Source organism: Rana temporaria, chromosome 3, assembly GCF_905171775.1.
Source record: "Rana temporaria chromosome 3, aRanTem1.1, whole genome shotgun sequence".
In the NCBI taxonomy this organism is placed as follows: domain Eukaryota; kingdom Metazoa; phylum Chordata; class Amphibia; order Anura; family Ranidae; genus Rana; species Rana temporaria.
Genome location: NC_053491.1, coordinates 451,646,758 through 451,661,302, shown reverse-complemented (window position 1 = coordinate 451,661,302; position 14,545 = coordinate 451,646,758). Strand labels below are relative to the sequence as shown.

At 41.3% G+C, this 14,545-nt stretch overlaps 1 protein-coding gene across 1 annotated transcript in view; it reads right to left on the bottom strand.

Moving 5' to 3' along the window:
- Positions 1-14,237, bottom strand: part of LOC120933436 (venom factor-like) — a 120,540-nt gene extending 106,303 nt beyond the window's left edge. The window contains exons 1-5 of the mRNA XM_040346653.1: positions 14,056-14,237; positions 7,706-7,892; positions 7,455-7,617; positions 3,824-3,894; positions 2,251-2,345 (exon numbers count right to left, since the gene is read on the bottom strand). Coding sequence (XP_040202587.1) covers positions 2,251-2,345; positions 3,824-3,894; positions 7,455-7,617; positions 7,706-7,892; positions 14,056-14,222 — 683 coding nt within the window. The 5' untranslated portion in view covers positions 14,223-14,237. The remainder of the gene's footprint in view (positions 1-2,250; positions 2,346-3,823; positions 3,895-7,454; positions 7,618-7,705; positions 7,893-14,055) is intronic.
- Between the last annotated feature and the right edge of the window lie 308 nt (positions 14,238-14,545).

The window sequence follows — 14,545 nt, the reverse complement described above, 5'->3', positions numbered from 1 at the left end:
CAGTAATAAAATTATGACCGCCCACAATAACCAATCAAGGCATGGCCTCCACTAAACCTCTGAGGGTATGCTGTGGTTACTGGCACCAAGCCATCAGTAGCAGATCCTTTAAATTACTGTAAGTTGTGAGGTGGGACTTACATGGATCAGACTTGTTTTTCCAGCATATCTTACAGATGCTTGATTGGATTGAGATCTGGAGAATTTAACACCTCAAACTCGTTGTTGTGTTTCTCAAACCATTCTTGAATTCATCAGACCGGGTCGCCTTCTTCCATTGCTCTGTGGTATATTTCTGATGCTCATATGCCCATTCTAAGTATTTTTGGCTGTGGACACGGGTCAGCATGGGCACCCTGACCGGTCTGCGGCTACACAGCCTCATATACAACAAATTGTGATACACTGTGTTCTGACGCCTTTCTATTCGAACTAGCATTAATTTTTTCAGCAATTAGACCTTTAGTAGCTCTTCTATTGGCTCGGACTACACAGGTCAGCCTTCACTCATCATGTGCATGAGTGAGCTTTGGCCACCCATGACCCTTTCATCGGTTTGACAATTTTTCTTCCTTGGACCAATTTTGGTAGGTCCTAACCACTGCAGACCCAGAACATACCACAAGAGCTGCAGTGACCCAGTCATCTAGCCATAACAATTTGCCCTTGTCAATGTTGCTTAAATCCTTACACTTGCCCATTTTTTTCTGCTTTCAACGCATCAACTTCAGGGACAACATGTCCTTAAGTGTTTCCTTGATGGAAACACTCTACTCTCACTCTGCTCAACTCTTAAGACCAAAGTAGCTACACCGAACATCCATAACATTCTGACCAATGACTAAATGAATAACATTGATTATCTTGTTACAAGGGCACCTGAAAGTGGGTGGAATATATATATCCCACCCACTTTCAGGTGCCCTTGTAACAAGATAATCAATGTTATTCACTTTACCTGTCAGTGGTCAGAATGTTATGGGTGATCGGTGTAGCTACTTTGGTCTTAAGAGTTGAGCAGAGTGACAGTAGAGTGTTTTTATCAAGGAAACGCTGCCTAAAGGCCAGACCCTTTTTACAATAGTAATTTTCTTTTTCGGACTCTTTTCTTTTTGTTCTTCTGTGTTTACTTCTCCTTAAAAATAAAATTTTGGTTGCACCTTGGGTTGTGAAGTAATCCATCCCATATGAGAAGAGGCTGTCTGTTTGAATGAGTTTCCACACATGTGGATTATCTACTGTATACATCTATATTTGGCTCAAAACAATGAAAATGGTACCATTCAAATGCCCCCAAACCTGTATCATTTAGATCAGCATGTAGATAGACTGGTGCAAGGCAGACCGGATCAGATTGTAAGACTCCAGTAAACTTCAACAAAATGGTGGCTGTCTGCACAAAGACACCAACTTTCTGTTGCATAAATGTAAATGAAATGGGTAAAAGATGGCTTAAGCTCCTGTTCTCCACCTGTAGAGAACTCAGACGCATTGATCCTTTTTGAGGGCCTAGAAGAGAAGTATGGGTTTTATTTTTAATTTTTTTAAACATACTTACCTCAGTGGATGGAGCATCAGACTGATGTTTCATCTGTCCCCCGCCATCTCTGCACTGAGAACCGAGCCACCGAACATCACAGATGGCTCGGTTCTCACAGATCCCCAAGCAGAGAGCTGCTAACTGTCAGTCAGCGTCTTTCCTCATTGCTTGCTGAGACGCTGAGACTGCCATCAATCAAGGCAGCTGGTGGATCCCAACCCGATCTTCCTCTTCTTGTGTCCCCCACTGGTGCTCTGGGCTCCTCCCCCCTGCCGAGTGCCCCCTTAGTAAGGCATGCTATGGGTGTCTATAAGACACACAAAACTGGGGTCAACCCCGCTCCCGCGCTCCCTCCTTACTGGCCTGTGATTCACAATGGCTCCTGCTGCAGGTCTCTCAGCCAATGAGGAGGCAAAGAGCTGGGATAGTAGCCGCTCATGTGAACATCGCTAGAGGGGCTGTAGGGGGAGCTGCATACTGAAGGTTTTTAATTTCATGCATTGAAAGCATGAAGGTAAAAAACATAGGGCTTTACAAAAACTTTAATCATAAAGGCCCTGAATAAAGGACGAAACGCATCTGGAGGGTTTTCTACAATTGGAGAACAGGAGCTGAAGCCACCTTTTACCCATTTCATTTGCATCTATAAATATAGTTGGACCTGATTAACTGTAAAAAAAAAAAAAAAAAAAACTAGCATATATCCTCACCTTACAAGTTCAGGCAGTTTATACGACAGGGAGAGGATGCCCGAGGCTGAATCCTGTTTTACGGTATCCCTCTTAACAATAATGTTTTCAGGAGTCTGGAAAAAGAGGAGAAAGCATTCCAAGAAATTAAGCACATCTTAAGAGGGCAGCCAGTGGCAGATTTAAAAAGCCTGTTACAAATCTTAGCAATTTATACTGAGTACACAATTAAAGCAGAATTAAGCCCAAAACCAAAAATGTAATATATAGCAGCTTACCAATCATTAGATGTGGTGGCTGCATTTGTTTTTTAATCTTTTTTCCTTTGTTTTTACCTGGTGATTTGGTCAGTAACACACCTCCTGTATTAGAGCGCCTCCACTCTGAAGGAAGAAGCCCAGGGGGCACCTTTGGACAACATCATTGTCAGTCAGAGGGGAGGGGAGTGTTGGACCCCTTTCACACTGAGGCAGTTTTCAGGTGTTTTAGTGATAAAAATGGCACCAGTAAATCACCTGAAAACTACCTCCCATGCCGCCCGAGTGTGAAAGCCCAAGTGATTTCACACTGGGGCGGTGTGCTTGCGGGACGTTAGAAAAGTCCTGCAAGCAGCATCTTTGGGGCGGTTTGGGAGCGCTGTATACAGCACTCTCAAAACTCCCCTGCCCATTGTGCCTGAAAAGCGTTTCGGAAGCGCCGCAACACAGGAGGTTTTAACCCCCTCCTTTGGGGTTAAAAGCACCCCGCTAGCAGCTGAAAAAGTGCTGCTAAAACCACAAACACAGCCACGGCACCAGCGTGAAAGGCAGATTTAGATACACTAAAAAAATTGAGGCCAAAGTCCAACTCAAACTTTCTAAGCAGTTACAGTAATAGTTTTTACATACAGTAAATACATAAAAGCTGATCATTGTAGGCACCCTTGTCAGCCTTTTAATGGTTTCTCTCAACCCTCTAAATGTTTGTCTGCCGGAGAGCTTGTTCTGTTGAAAAACAACAGACTTACTGACAGGATCACCAGGTGGAAAAAAAAGTAATCCTAAAAATAGGAAACAAATGCAGCCATCAGATGTAAGAATTGATAAGCTGCAATATAATAAATAATTGCTTTTGGGTTTAATATTGCTTTAACACATGCTTAATCAAGGATTACCTTCAGTAAAAATCGGCATTTCATAATGATTAGAGGATAAAGGCATCTTAAGTTCCATGAAACTTTTACTTTTCCTGTAAAAATTGAGGTTGACCACTCCAACCGCTCCAACCTTCCAAGCCTCCATGCTGGTCCTTTTTAGAAGGAAGCAGGTGATGGCAGGCTTTATATTTAATTGAAGGTCATATGTTTTCCCCCTCTGCAGCTGCACATACAGTATTTTTTCCCTCGCTACCTCTTCCACTTTATACAGCCACTTGGGCCAAGAGAAATGCCCCATTCTTTGTGGTAAAAAAAGCACATGCCCATCCATGACCACCCACCCTTCCTCCTATGTGACAGCCCTGGTTCTTGGCCCAAAAAAAACATTGTAGGTGATTTATTTTTTTAATTTTTTACACTGTACAGGACTTTTGATTGCAAAAGAAATCTAACACTTACCATAAATTCCAAAATGACAGCTTTGTTTATGGGGGACATTTTATAATTCATCGAAAAGATGCGGTAGAGAACTATGGAAAGAAGGACACAAAAATGATTAGTAAGAAACTAACCTTTGTACTAAGCCTAAAGTGCATGTAAAAAGGCCACATAATTCATTAGACATGTGCAATTTGTTTCATTCCGAATTTGTTTTTTAAAACATTTCGACAAATTCCTTCGAATTCTTTCAGAAATATTCAAATTAACGAAAACCTGTTTAATGAATTTTTCCAAATATTTGTGAACTCGAATAGTTAAATAAATAAATAAATTTGTCAAATTGAAAATTCATAACTTCTAATTTTCGAAAATCCGAAAACCCAAATATTCAGAAATCTGAAATAATAACTAACTAATAATAACTTAAATATTACCAACTATTAAATTATAGGTATTGGAATTTCCTTTCAAATTTGTCTGTTAGTGAACGCAACGAATACAAATTTATTATTTAGTTATAAATGATCCGAATTAATGAATGCCGTATCTGAACAGATGGAACGTAACAAATTAATAATAATAAATAACAAAAATAATAAAAACATTTTATTATTATTATTTCATATTAATTTGTTCCGTTCCATTTGTTTAGATGTTGCATTCATTATTTCGGATAATTCATAACTTTGGATACATTTGTATTCGTTACGTTCCCTAACAGCTAGATTGTAATGGAAATTCCAATACCTATAATTTAATAGTTAGTTATTATTAGTTAATTAGTTAGTTATTCTTTCAAATTTCTTATTATGGAATTTACGAATTTATGAATTTAATAATTTACGAATTGCGATCATAACGAATGACCCCAAAAAACAAAAGAGAAAAGAATGAAACGAAAATGAAAACAAATGAATTTTTCGGCAGTGTCTATAATTCATCTCAATATAAGCAAAACTTTAAAGTGGAAGTAAACCCTTTTTTTGAATTTGTACCTACAGGTAAACCTGTAGGTTTAGTGAATGTACGGTTTAAGAGATATTCACAGTGTATGCAGCCGGTGACATCGCTGGCACATGCACTCTGAAGGGACAGCATACCCATGCCATCCCTTCAGAGTGCTGTGCCACAGTCCGTGACTCCCAGACCTATGTGCAATAGTGACATCATCACGGCACAGCCAATCAGATGGCCAGAGGATGCAAACCTGGAAGGAAGACCGGGTGAAGATGGAAGTGCCTTCAGCAGTGACAGCACGCTGCTGAAGGGCTTCGCTCTAATGCAAGTATTTGCGATGCATACTAGCACATTATGCCTTTGTCTTACAGGGTTAAAAAAATAAGGACAGGCACCTGTACACTCTTAGCATCTATAAGTCATTTAATGTTCTGGGGAAAAAAACATACCGGATGACCCAGAGTTTTTCATTTTGCATGTTAATCAAATGCCAGAGAAAGTTTATCGGGAATCAAGTATTTATCATCTCTTAGATGCTGCAAAGGCCTGTATTCCCATGGAATGGAAATCACCATCTCCACCAACAATAGAGATGTGGATAGGGAAGGTAAAATAGATCAGTAGATTAGAAGATCTGGTCCTTTCAGCACAGCATCAACAAGAAAGATACTCCAAGACATGGTTCTCTTGGAGGGTCTTTTTGGCTTCTGAAGAGGAGGGAAACCCCCCATGGAAATGAAACGAATAAGGGAGAAGTTTAATGAGACTTATGCCGTGTACACACAATCGGTTCATCTGATGAAAACGGTCCAATGGACCGTTTTCATCGGACAAACCGATCGTGTGTGCACCCAATGTTTTTTTTTCCCATCGGTGAAAAAACTTAGAGCCTGTTTTAAAATTATCTGATGGTTAAAAAAAACACTAGAAAAAAACGATCGTCTGGGGGCAAATCCATCGGTTAAAAATCCACGCATGCTCAGAATCAAGTCGACGCATGCTCGGAAGCATTTTTCTCAGCACGTCGTAGTGTTTTACGTCACCGCGTTCTGACACGAACGGATTTTTAACTGATGGTGTGTAGGCAAGACTGATGAAAGTCAGCTTCATCGGATATCTGATGAAAAAATCCATCAGTCAGTTTTCATCGGATGAACTGATCGTGTGTACGTGGCATAATGGGACTAATTTTTACAGATGCATGGGGAGTCTCTATTTTTTCTTGACAGCCATAGAGGTATTTTTTATTTATTTTTTGTTTCGTTTTGTTTTGTTATTGCTGTTCGTTTGTGTTGTGGTGTGCGTTAGTGGGCAGGTCATGGAAATAGCGGCATGAATTGGTAAGAGAAGTTAGAGACTAAAAGGGGTATTAAGTATAAAGAATTGGATCTTAATGGATAAATTAAGGAAATAAGGTACCAGGAAGTAGAAGCCAATTATGATTTTTTTTTCTCTTTTTTTGGGAATAGTAAATAGAGGGGATTGAGATACTATAATATGTGATGTAATAAGTGGATGAATAAGTTAATTGGTCTCAACCTAAGAGGTTTAAGGCTGAAGGGGGGAGTTATTTCTCTCCGTAGTTTTTTCCATTCCCCCCCCCCCCTGCATTTTTTCGTTATTTCTATGAGAATATGTCCTATGTATAGTTTTTCAAATATGGAATGTCAAGTGTATGTACGATTATTTCCGTTATATCCTTTGTGTCTTAAATAAATACAATTATTAATAAAAAAAAAAAAAAGATTTAATAAGGACAGGCACCTGTACACTCTTAGCATCTATAAGCCATTTAATGGCCTGGAAAAAAAAACAGGGGAAGATGGTGGCAAACCAAGCAACGAAGGGCAGTATGGGAGAGTTGTGATCTGTCTAGCTGAAGGAGTGCAAACAGCCTGTCTGTTATAATGTGCAAGTGTGGTATGTATGTATGGCTGCACATAATTAAATAGTATGGCAAGAGCGGTGGGACTACAGTTTCACTTTAACTAACCCACTTTTCAGTAAAAAGAAAAAAAATAACTTCCCTTGCAACCTCAGCTGAAACTTTGTCAGTCTTTTGTCTGAGATCTGACAAATATATAACCTGCATGGGAATCATTCCCATTTGAATAGTGTGCAGAAACAGCCCTGAAGCAGGGAGAGCCACCCTCCAGAAATGTGTTGGTTTGATGTACTTGTTGCTACTCTCCAAAAACGCCTCAGACTTATATTATTTTGGACATTGGACACTCCTTTCACTATTCCATGTATTAATCAGGGTATCCCTTGCTTTGCCACAACAATGTAGTGGAAAGAGCAGCACAAACAGTCCTTGCGAGCATTTGATGGCAGACTACTAGGCTATATAATGGGATATAATATAATATTTTTTTTTCTAGTTTTTGATTGAGCGGGGAAGGCTTAAGACCTCAGATTTTTATTGTATAGTCTTCCCTTGGTTTTGACCTACCAACAACATGGTTTGTTTGTGTATCCAACTGTCACATGTCTCTAAGCAATCTTAGGGATGATCCAACCCATCATTGCTGACTCAGAACTGAAATTTTAGCTTTTTCAGTGGTCCTCTATCACTGACTTCATTCCACTTTTGGATGACACAAAAATACCTAAACAACCATACATGTATTATATATAGACAATCAAAAGTACAGTTGTATAGAGTTCAAAGGTCTGTTGGTCTATGGGCTACCTGTAGATCCTGGAGTGTAGATGGTCTTGTCCGTCTGTATAAAGACATAACCGCTCTGGTGTCCAAGCATGATAACCTTCTCTAGACTACACACTGGAGACCTTACTGTAACGTACACAAATTGTTTTTCACTGCGGTCCTTCAGTAGGTCCTTAGAGGGAATCTGTGGAGATTAAAATTCAACAAGAAAATTACAATTCAAAGTTTGTTATGATGATGCCTCTTCTGGATTGGTATGAACTAATATTTACCGTCAGTACTGCCGTGCCAAGAAATTTGTTGCCGCTGTTAATGGAGATTTTTTGCTTGGCCAAACTTAACCTTCTCTGGGGAAAGTCCGTAATTTCCACATCAGCATCAAATGTCCGGGTCTGCCCATCCACCACTATGGTCTCCTCACTTTCCAAGTGCAGAACATTGGGAGTAATGAGCATACATCTGTCAAAGGACATAGATAAAGGTATAACATCAAAACTTTACTTATGGAATAACATAAAGAGGACCTTGTTGTAAAAGTCATGGTCCACTTACACTGCCTGGGCTCCATCCCAATGTAAAATCTACCTATCAAGAAAAAAAGTTTACATTTATACTTATCTTGCCCTGTCTTCTGCCCATGGTACCAAGGCGAGGATGACATCACACTCCTTCCTGCTAGATCCTGGAAAATACAGATCAGTCAAGTCTCATGAGAAGATGTCCTTGCAATGGGCTAGAGTTTCTTCTTGCAAGACTTGATCTGCTCTGCATTTTCAATGAATCTTCCTCAAAGGAGAGTGAAGTCACGCCCAGGAATGCTAAAGAAGGGAGTAATGTAGGTATTAATGTAACTTACATTTTTTTGGGGGTACATTTTATACTAACTAACAATAGGTGGTTTGTAAAAGTAGGAAGGGGCCCAGGCAATTGGAGCAGACAGCGAGGTCCCATTTAAAGTGTACCTATTCCTGTTCTGTGACATTGCATTTCTAATTATTTTAATACCCAAATCCCTCTGCATTTTCTCATCTTTTTTCATATAAAACAAATGACTCCTCTCTGTCCATTAAGAACAAATTATTTCAACAAATATTTTAACTCATAAAAAAAAAACACAATGGTGATGCATATTACTGTTTCTCTAATATGAATTTGCTACTGCATAGATTACTTTTTTAATCAAACCAATAAATTTGTTATATTGCTCATTTAGTATAGGTAGGGACGAGTGAATGTGTTAGGGTTTGGTTCCTGGGGGTTTCTTCGAACGTTGTATGAAGTCCAACAATTCCAAACTTAAAATCAAAACCCAGTAAAATCTATGAAGGGGTGGATCTTGATGATCAATTTTGACCATTTTCAAGGCTATTGGGCAGAGAACTGTTAAAGGGCATCACCAAGGGGGATATGTTCCTATGCAAAATACATTTTAAAAAAATTGAGGGTCTTTCAATGCAACTTCAAGAGTGATATGAAAAATAAAAAACACCATTGCTTTAAATTACAACTAAAGTGATACTTAAAGTACTTTTTTGTGTTTAAAAATAACAAACATGCTAGGGTTAGGCTGAATGGCTCGCTATCTCCGACCTTCTCTATATCTAACGGGACTAGACAGGGGTGCCCACTGTCCCCCCTCCTCTACGTTCTTACAATGGAACATCTAGCCATTGCTATACGCAATAATCCCTCGATACAGGGTATTACAGTCGGGCCCACCCATACCAAACTCGCCCTTTTCGCGGATGATCTGCTCCTGTTCGTGACGCACCCACGTGCATCCTTGCCCTCAGTGCTTCAGGAGTTTCAGAAATTCGGAGCAGTTAGTAATTTTAAGGTAAACTACACTAAATCGGAAATCCTCAACATATCTTTGTCCAAGTCAGACCTACGGAGACTATCAAATGACTTTTCATTCAAAACTGGCTCTACCTCCATCAAGTACCTCGGAATTCAAATTCCGACGGACCCATCCCAACTCTTTTCTCTGAATTTTACCCCCCTGCTTCTTAGGACCCAAGCAGATTTAACCACCTATGCGTCCAAACGGCTCTCATGGCTAGGTAGAGTGAATGCCCTGAAAATGGATGTTCTCCCCAGGTTCCTGTATTTGTTCCAAACCATCCCTATTCATATCCCTAATTCGTACTTCAAGAAGTTGCGCCGGATGTTCTCCAAATTCATTTGGAATGCTGCCCGTCCCAGGATACGATATGAAACATTATCTCTTCCGAAGGTTAGGGGGGGAGCTGGAGCCCCAGATGCCTCCTTGTACCATAAGGCTGCGGTGCTCACTCGTATACTGGACTGGTTCCATCACTCATCAACCAAGCTCTGGGTTCAGTTGGAAAGCCACATGAACCCTGTTGAACTCTCCGCTCTCCCGTGGACCTCTCCCACGGTTCGGGGGAGTTCGGGCCCTTTCGGCGACCTTACCCTTCAAACACTCCGGATTTGGGATCGCCTACGATCCAGGAGGGCCTTGTCGAACCACATGGGGCCCATGACTCCCTTCTTCGGGACCCCGGCCTTTCCGCCGGCCATGTCCGTAACAAGACTCGGACCGTGGCGAAAGGAGGACCATGGGAGACTTGCCCAGGTCCTTCGTGCAGACCCCACCTTGAGGACTGATACCTCGACTGACCCGACCTCCCGACACCCCATGCAATGGCTTCTGAGGCAACAAGTTATTTCTTACATTCGGACTTTCCCATCCATTCCGGGCATCCTTGCTGAACCAACGGAGTTTGAGGCACTGCTTCTGCAGGCAGATCCACCAACACATGTGGTATCCCAGCTCTACTCCCTGTTGCTTAATATCTTCTCCCCTGACCCCCCGCCGTTTACAGCGGCCTGGGAAACGGACCTTCGCCACTCTATCTCCCTTATTGACTGGAAGAAGTGTTTTGTCCTGACACACAAACTATCCTTGGCCACTAAGAACCAAGAGAAGGGGTTCAAGTTGCTAACGAGATGGTACAGATGCCCGACAATTATCCATCATTTCAATTCGGCAGCGCCGGATACCTGCTGGCGGTGTCTTAAATCTCAGGGCACCATGCTCCACATCTGGTGGGACTGCCCTCCTGTGCAGGGATTCTGGCAGCGGATTTTCGAACTATACTGCAAACTGATGGCGACCTCGATCCACCCTTCCCCTGAGATGGCCCTCTTATCTATACTTCCTGGCACGTTCAAGTCCATAAAAAATGATGTACTACGTCACTTCCTGGCGGCGGCCAGAGTGGTGATCCCCCGTCATTGGAGATCGGTAGTCATGCCTTCCCTGGGGGACTGGGCTGTGGAAGTGGACCGCATAAGGGACCTTGAGCGTCTGTTGGCGGAGGAGGGTGGTAAGAGTGAGCAGTTTTCTCTCACCTGGACCTCGTGGTCCATGTTCCGATACTCTTCTGAGTTTATATCTTGGGCCGAGCGTGGCATGGACGATGTGACCCTGGAGCCATGATGGAGTGACCCTTGTCTCTTGATTCCTGTCCCCGATTTCTTTGCCCCTCCTTTTTATCTGCCCCTGCCTCTTGTCCTTTTCTTGATCTCCAAATACTTCCCCAAGACCTCATAGAGCTAACGTATCGTGGCCCCGACCCGCCCATGGCTATCTACCCGTTGTAAGATCCCATGGGTCTTATTTTACTTCCAGATCCGTGTATAATCTCTCCCAACATACCGCGTGTGATGCAACGTTGAACCCCTCACTAAAGTGAAGTTGGTAGACACAACTACCTATTACTCCATATACCGGGTGAATGCTCAATCATGCGGTCATATAATAGTCTACACACACATGCTCCTATTCCCCTTTCTTTCTTTTTTTTTTTTTTTTCCCTCTTTCCCCTTTTATCACATAACTTAGACATGTTTCCACTACGTCAAACACGATGCTTATGGTTGATGTATTTCTTTTTACTGTATGTAACGTTTGAGACGATATTTGTCTTTCTCTGTTTCCTTTTTCTGAATAAAATAAGATTGAATTAAAAATAACAAACATGTTATACTGTACTTACCTGCTCAGTGTAGTGGTTCTACATAGAGCAGCCCCAAACCTCTTCTTCTCTGGTCCCTCTTTGGCTCTCCACCCTGACAAGTGCCCCCACAGCAAGCAGCTTGCTATGGGGACACCCGAGCCAAAGCTCTATCTGTCCATTCAGACACGGAGCCACGTCTAGGCCCCACCCCCTCCCTATCCTCATTGATTCACTGACTTTGATTAACAGCAGTGGGAGCCAATGGTGCTCCGCTGCTGTCTCAGCCAATGAGAAGGGAGAGTCTGGGGCAGCCAAGTCTCTCTTGCAACATCCTTGGATAGAGATGGGCTCAGGTAAGTATTAGGGGGCTGAGAGGGGCTGCTGCAAACAGAAGTTTTTTTTAGAATGCATTAAGATAAAAAACCTTCTACTATTACAATCACTTTAAGGCCCCTTTCACACATGCAGAACATTTGGTGTGTTTCATCCCCCCGTTGACGGATGAAAAATGGATATCAATGCATCTCTATGGAAAAATAATGTAAATGTTTGATCCCCCATTTACATTCGTTTACATCTGCTTCCGTCATCATCGTTTTTTTCAGAGCCCTATTTTTTTTAAAAGACAGATCAGTCGAAGAACAGATGTAAAATTGACAAACGGTCCATTTTTCATAATAAAAATGCCTCTGGAACTCATGTGGTTAAAGACTTTAGATGGAGGATGTAAAAAACTGAAGTAAATTTTTTTCTTTGAAAAAACATGACTGAACTGGTGAAAGAAAAGGTATGCATGTGTTAAAGGGACCTTAAAGTAAAATAGGCAAAACTTATTTTTTAATTTTGGTTAGAGCAAGGGAGGGATATATCCCCTGTCAGATTTGTTTTCACCATCTGTGTCTCATTGCAGAGATTTCCCTTCACTTCCCTGCCCCATAGCTAAACAGGAAGTGAGAGGAAATCCCTGCAAATTAAGGGAATTCCTTGGGGACCAGAACCTCCCCATGTGAACCCATTGCAACCCATTTTGTGCCTGGGGTCCAGTGCGAATTAGGACCCTTTTTGAATGCGGACCTTGACCGCTCTGGACATGTGTGAACTCCCTCCATTGAGAGACGGTCACACTCGCCTGACAGGGAAATTGGATGCGAGGAAACGCACATCAAATTTGCATATATGTGAACCCAGACTTAGAGGTAATTTCCCTTCACTTTGGAGGGATTTTTCTTTGCATTTTTGTGTCTCCAAGTCAAAAAGTAAAAGCAAATCTCTCCAAATGGGACACAAACCACAAAAACGTCTAACAAGAGTCTTGACCCTTAAAAAAAAATAAAGTCTTGACTATATATACACTTTAACCACTTCACACCGGCCTATAGCAAAATGGCATCCTAACAGTGGTTTAGTTACCGGACTGCATGTCATTTGTTGTCCTGTCAAGATGCGCCAATTGTGGGACCACGGGTCTGCACAGCAGCACGATCTGTCTCCGGCCATGGACACGGGACATATCCAATGACTGATCAGTGTACCGGTACACTGCTGGTACCATGTGACCGACATGACGAATCACATTATAGTTGTACACAATGGATGGCTTACTTTCAAGCTAACTGTGATTGCTCAATTTAATCACATTGGGCAGACAGGGCCAACTACAGGGCTAACTATAGCCCATCTGTACCATGTTTGATTAGCTTTGACCAATCACAGATAACCACAACAAAACAGACTAAATAATTCAGTTTCATTCAGTAAAATGCTTACTTATAGCAATTTAATGCAATGCTCATAGCGTCTCCCCGCAGGCATGTCAGGCACACTGACTAACCCCCAGCCAGAATGTCTCAGATAATGGTGGCAAGCTTACTGAGGAGGAACAGGAAGTGAGAAATTCAGACAAAGAAAAAAAAAACATTTAGAAGGGAAATTGAAGGGAAAGGTAAGTGAACCAACAATGCACTAGCTTAAAGGAACCTTATATATTATATACCATAATTTGTGGACTATTTAACTACTTTCCTAAAGACTAAATAATATACACTGATTTGGGCTATTTTCATCAAAGAAATGCAGCAGAATACATTTTGGGGCTACATTTTTGAAGAACAATTATTTATTTGCAAAATTTTATAACAGAAAAAAAAGTTATTTTTTTTACAAAGTCTTTTTATGTTTATTTAGCAAAAAAAAAAAAAAAACAGTAGTGATTAAATACCACCAAAATTAGCTTGGGTACAGTGTTGCATGACCGTGCAATTGTCATTCAAAGCCGAAAATTGGCCTGGGTGGGGAGGGGGGGTAAAAGTGACCAATATTGAAGTGGTTAACTTCAAATGTTATTTATACTATCATAGAAGAAGTAGATGCATTATTGCAATCTTGTCAGCGTTATTTAGCATGGTTCACAAAAAAAAACAAAAAAAAAAAACTATATAAATTGATGTCTATATTCACGCTGGAATAAGAGAATTTATATGATTCAATTTCAGATTGCAAATGTAACAGAAGACAAAGGCTGCCAAACAACAAACTGATCTCTTACAGCCACAGAGAATATTTGCACCTGAATTGTATTTGTTAATAAGCTCACTAATAGTATTAGAGGCGTTGTAATCCTGTTGTTGAGTACTTACGGTTGTGCGTAGGTTCCAGCCAGAAGGGCCAGCAGGAGGACGCACACAGCTCTGCACCCCATCATCACCAGCTGTGTACTGCCTGCTGGACAGCTGCTTTTATACTGGCCCGGGGGGTGAACAGAGCCCAGGGCAGAGATGCAGACAGCAGGAGGAGTCCCAGGCATTTCCAAACTCTGTAATTTCCAGTAAATGCTGAACTCATTACACAATAGGTACACAGGAATTGTGTGTCCTTCAGAACTAACTGATAGGCATGGACACATTTAGGATTCCACCTTTGTCCTGAACCATTACAGAAACAAACAATGAGCTTCTCAAAAACCCCAAAGTGGCAAAGGTTACCACTGTCTTTTTGTTGAGGTCGCAAACAAAGATAATCAGGCTCAAAGCTGAAGTTGAGGTATGACAATTTTCACATAGTTATATCGATCGAGCTTGCAGCAATAAATGTGTGTATTTTCCTTAGCTTAGCTTACCTCCTTGAAAG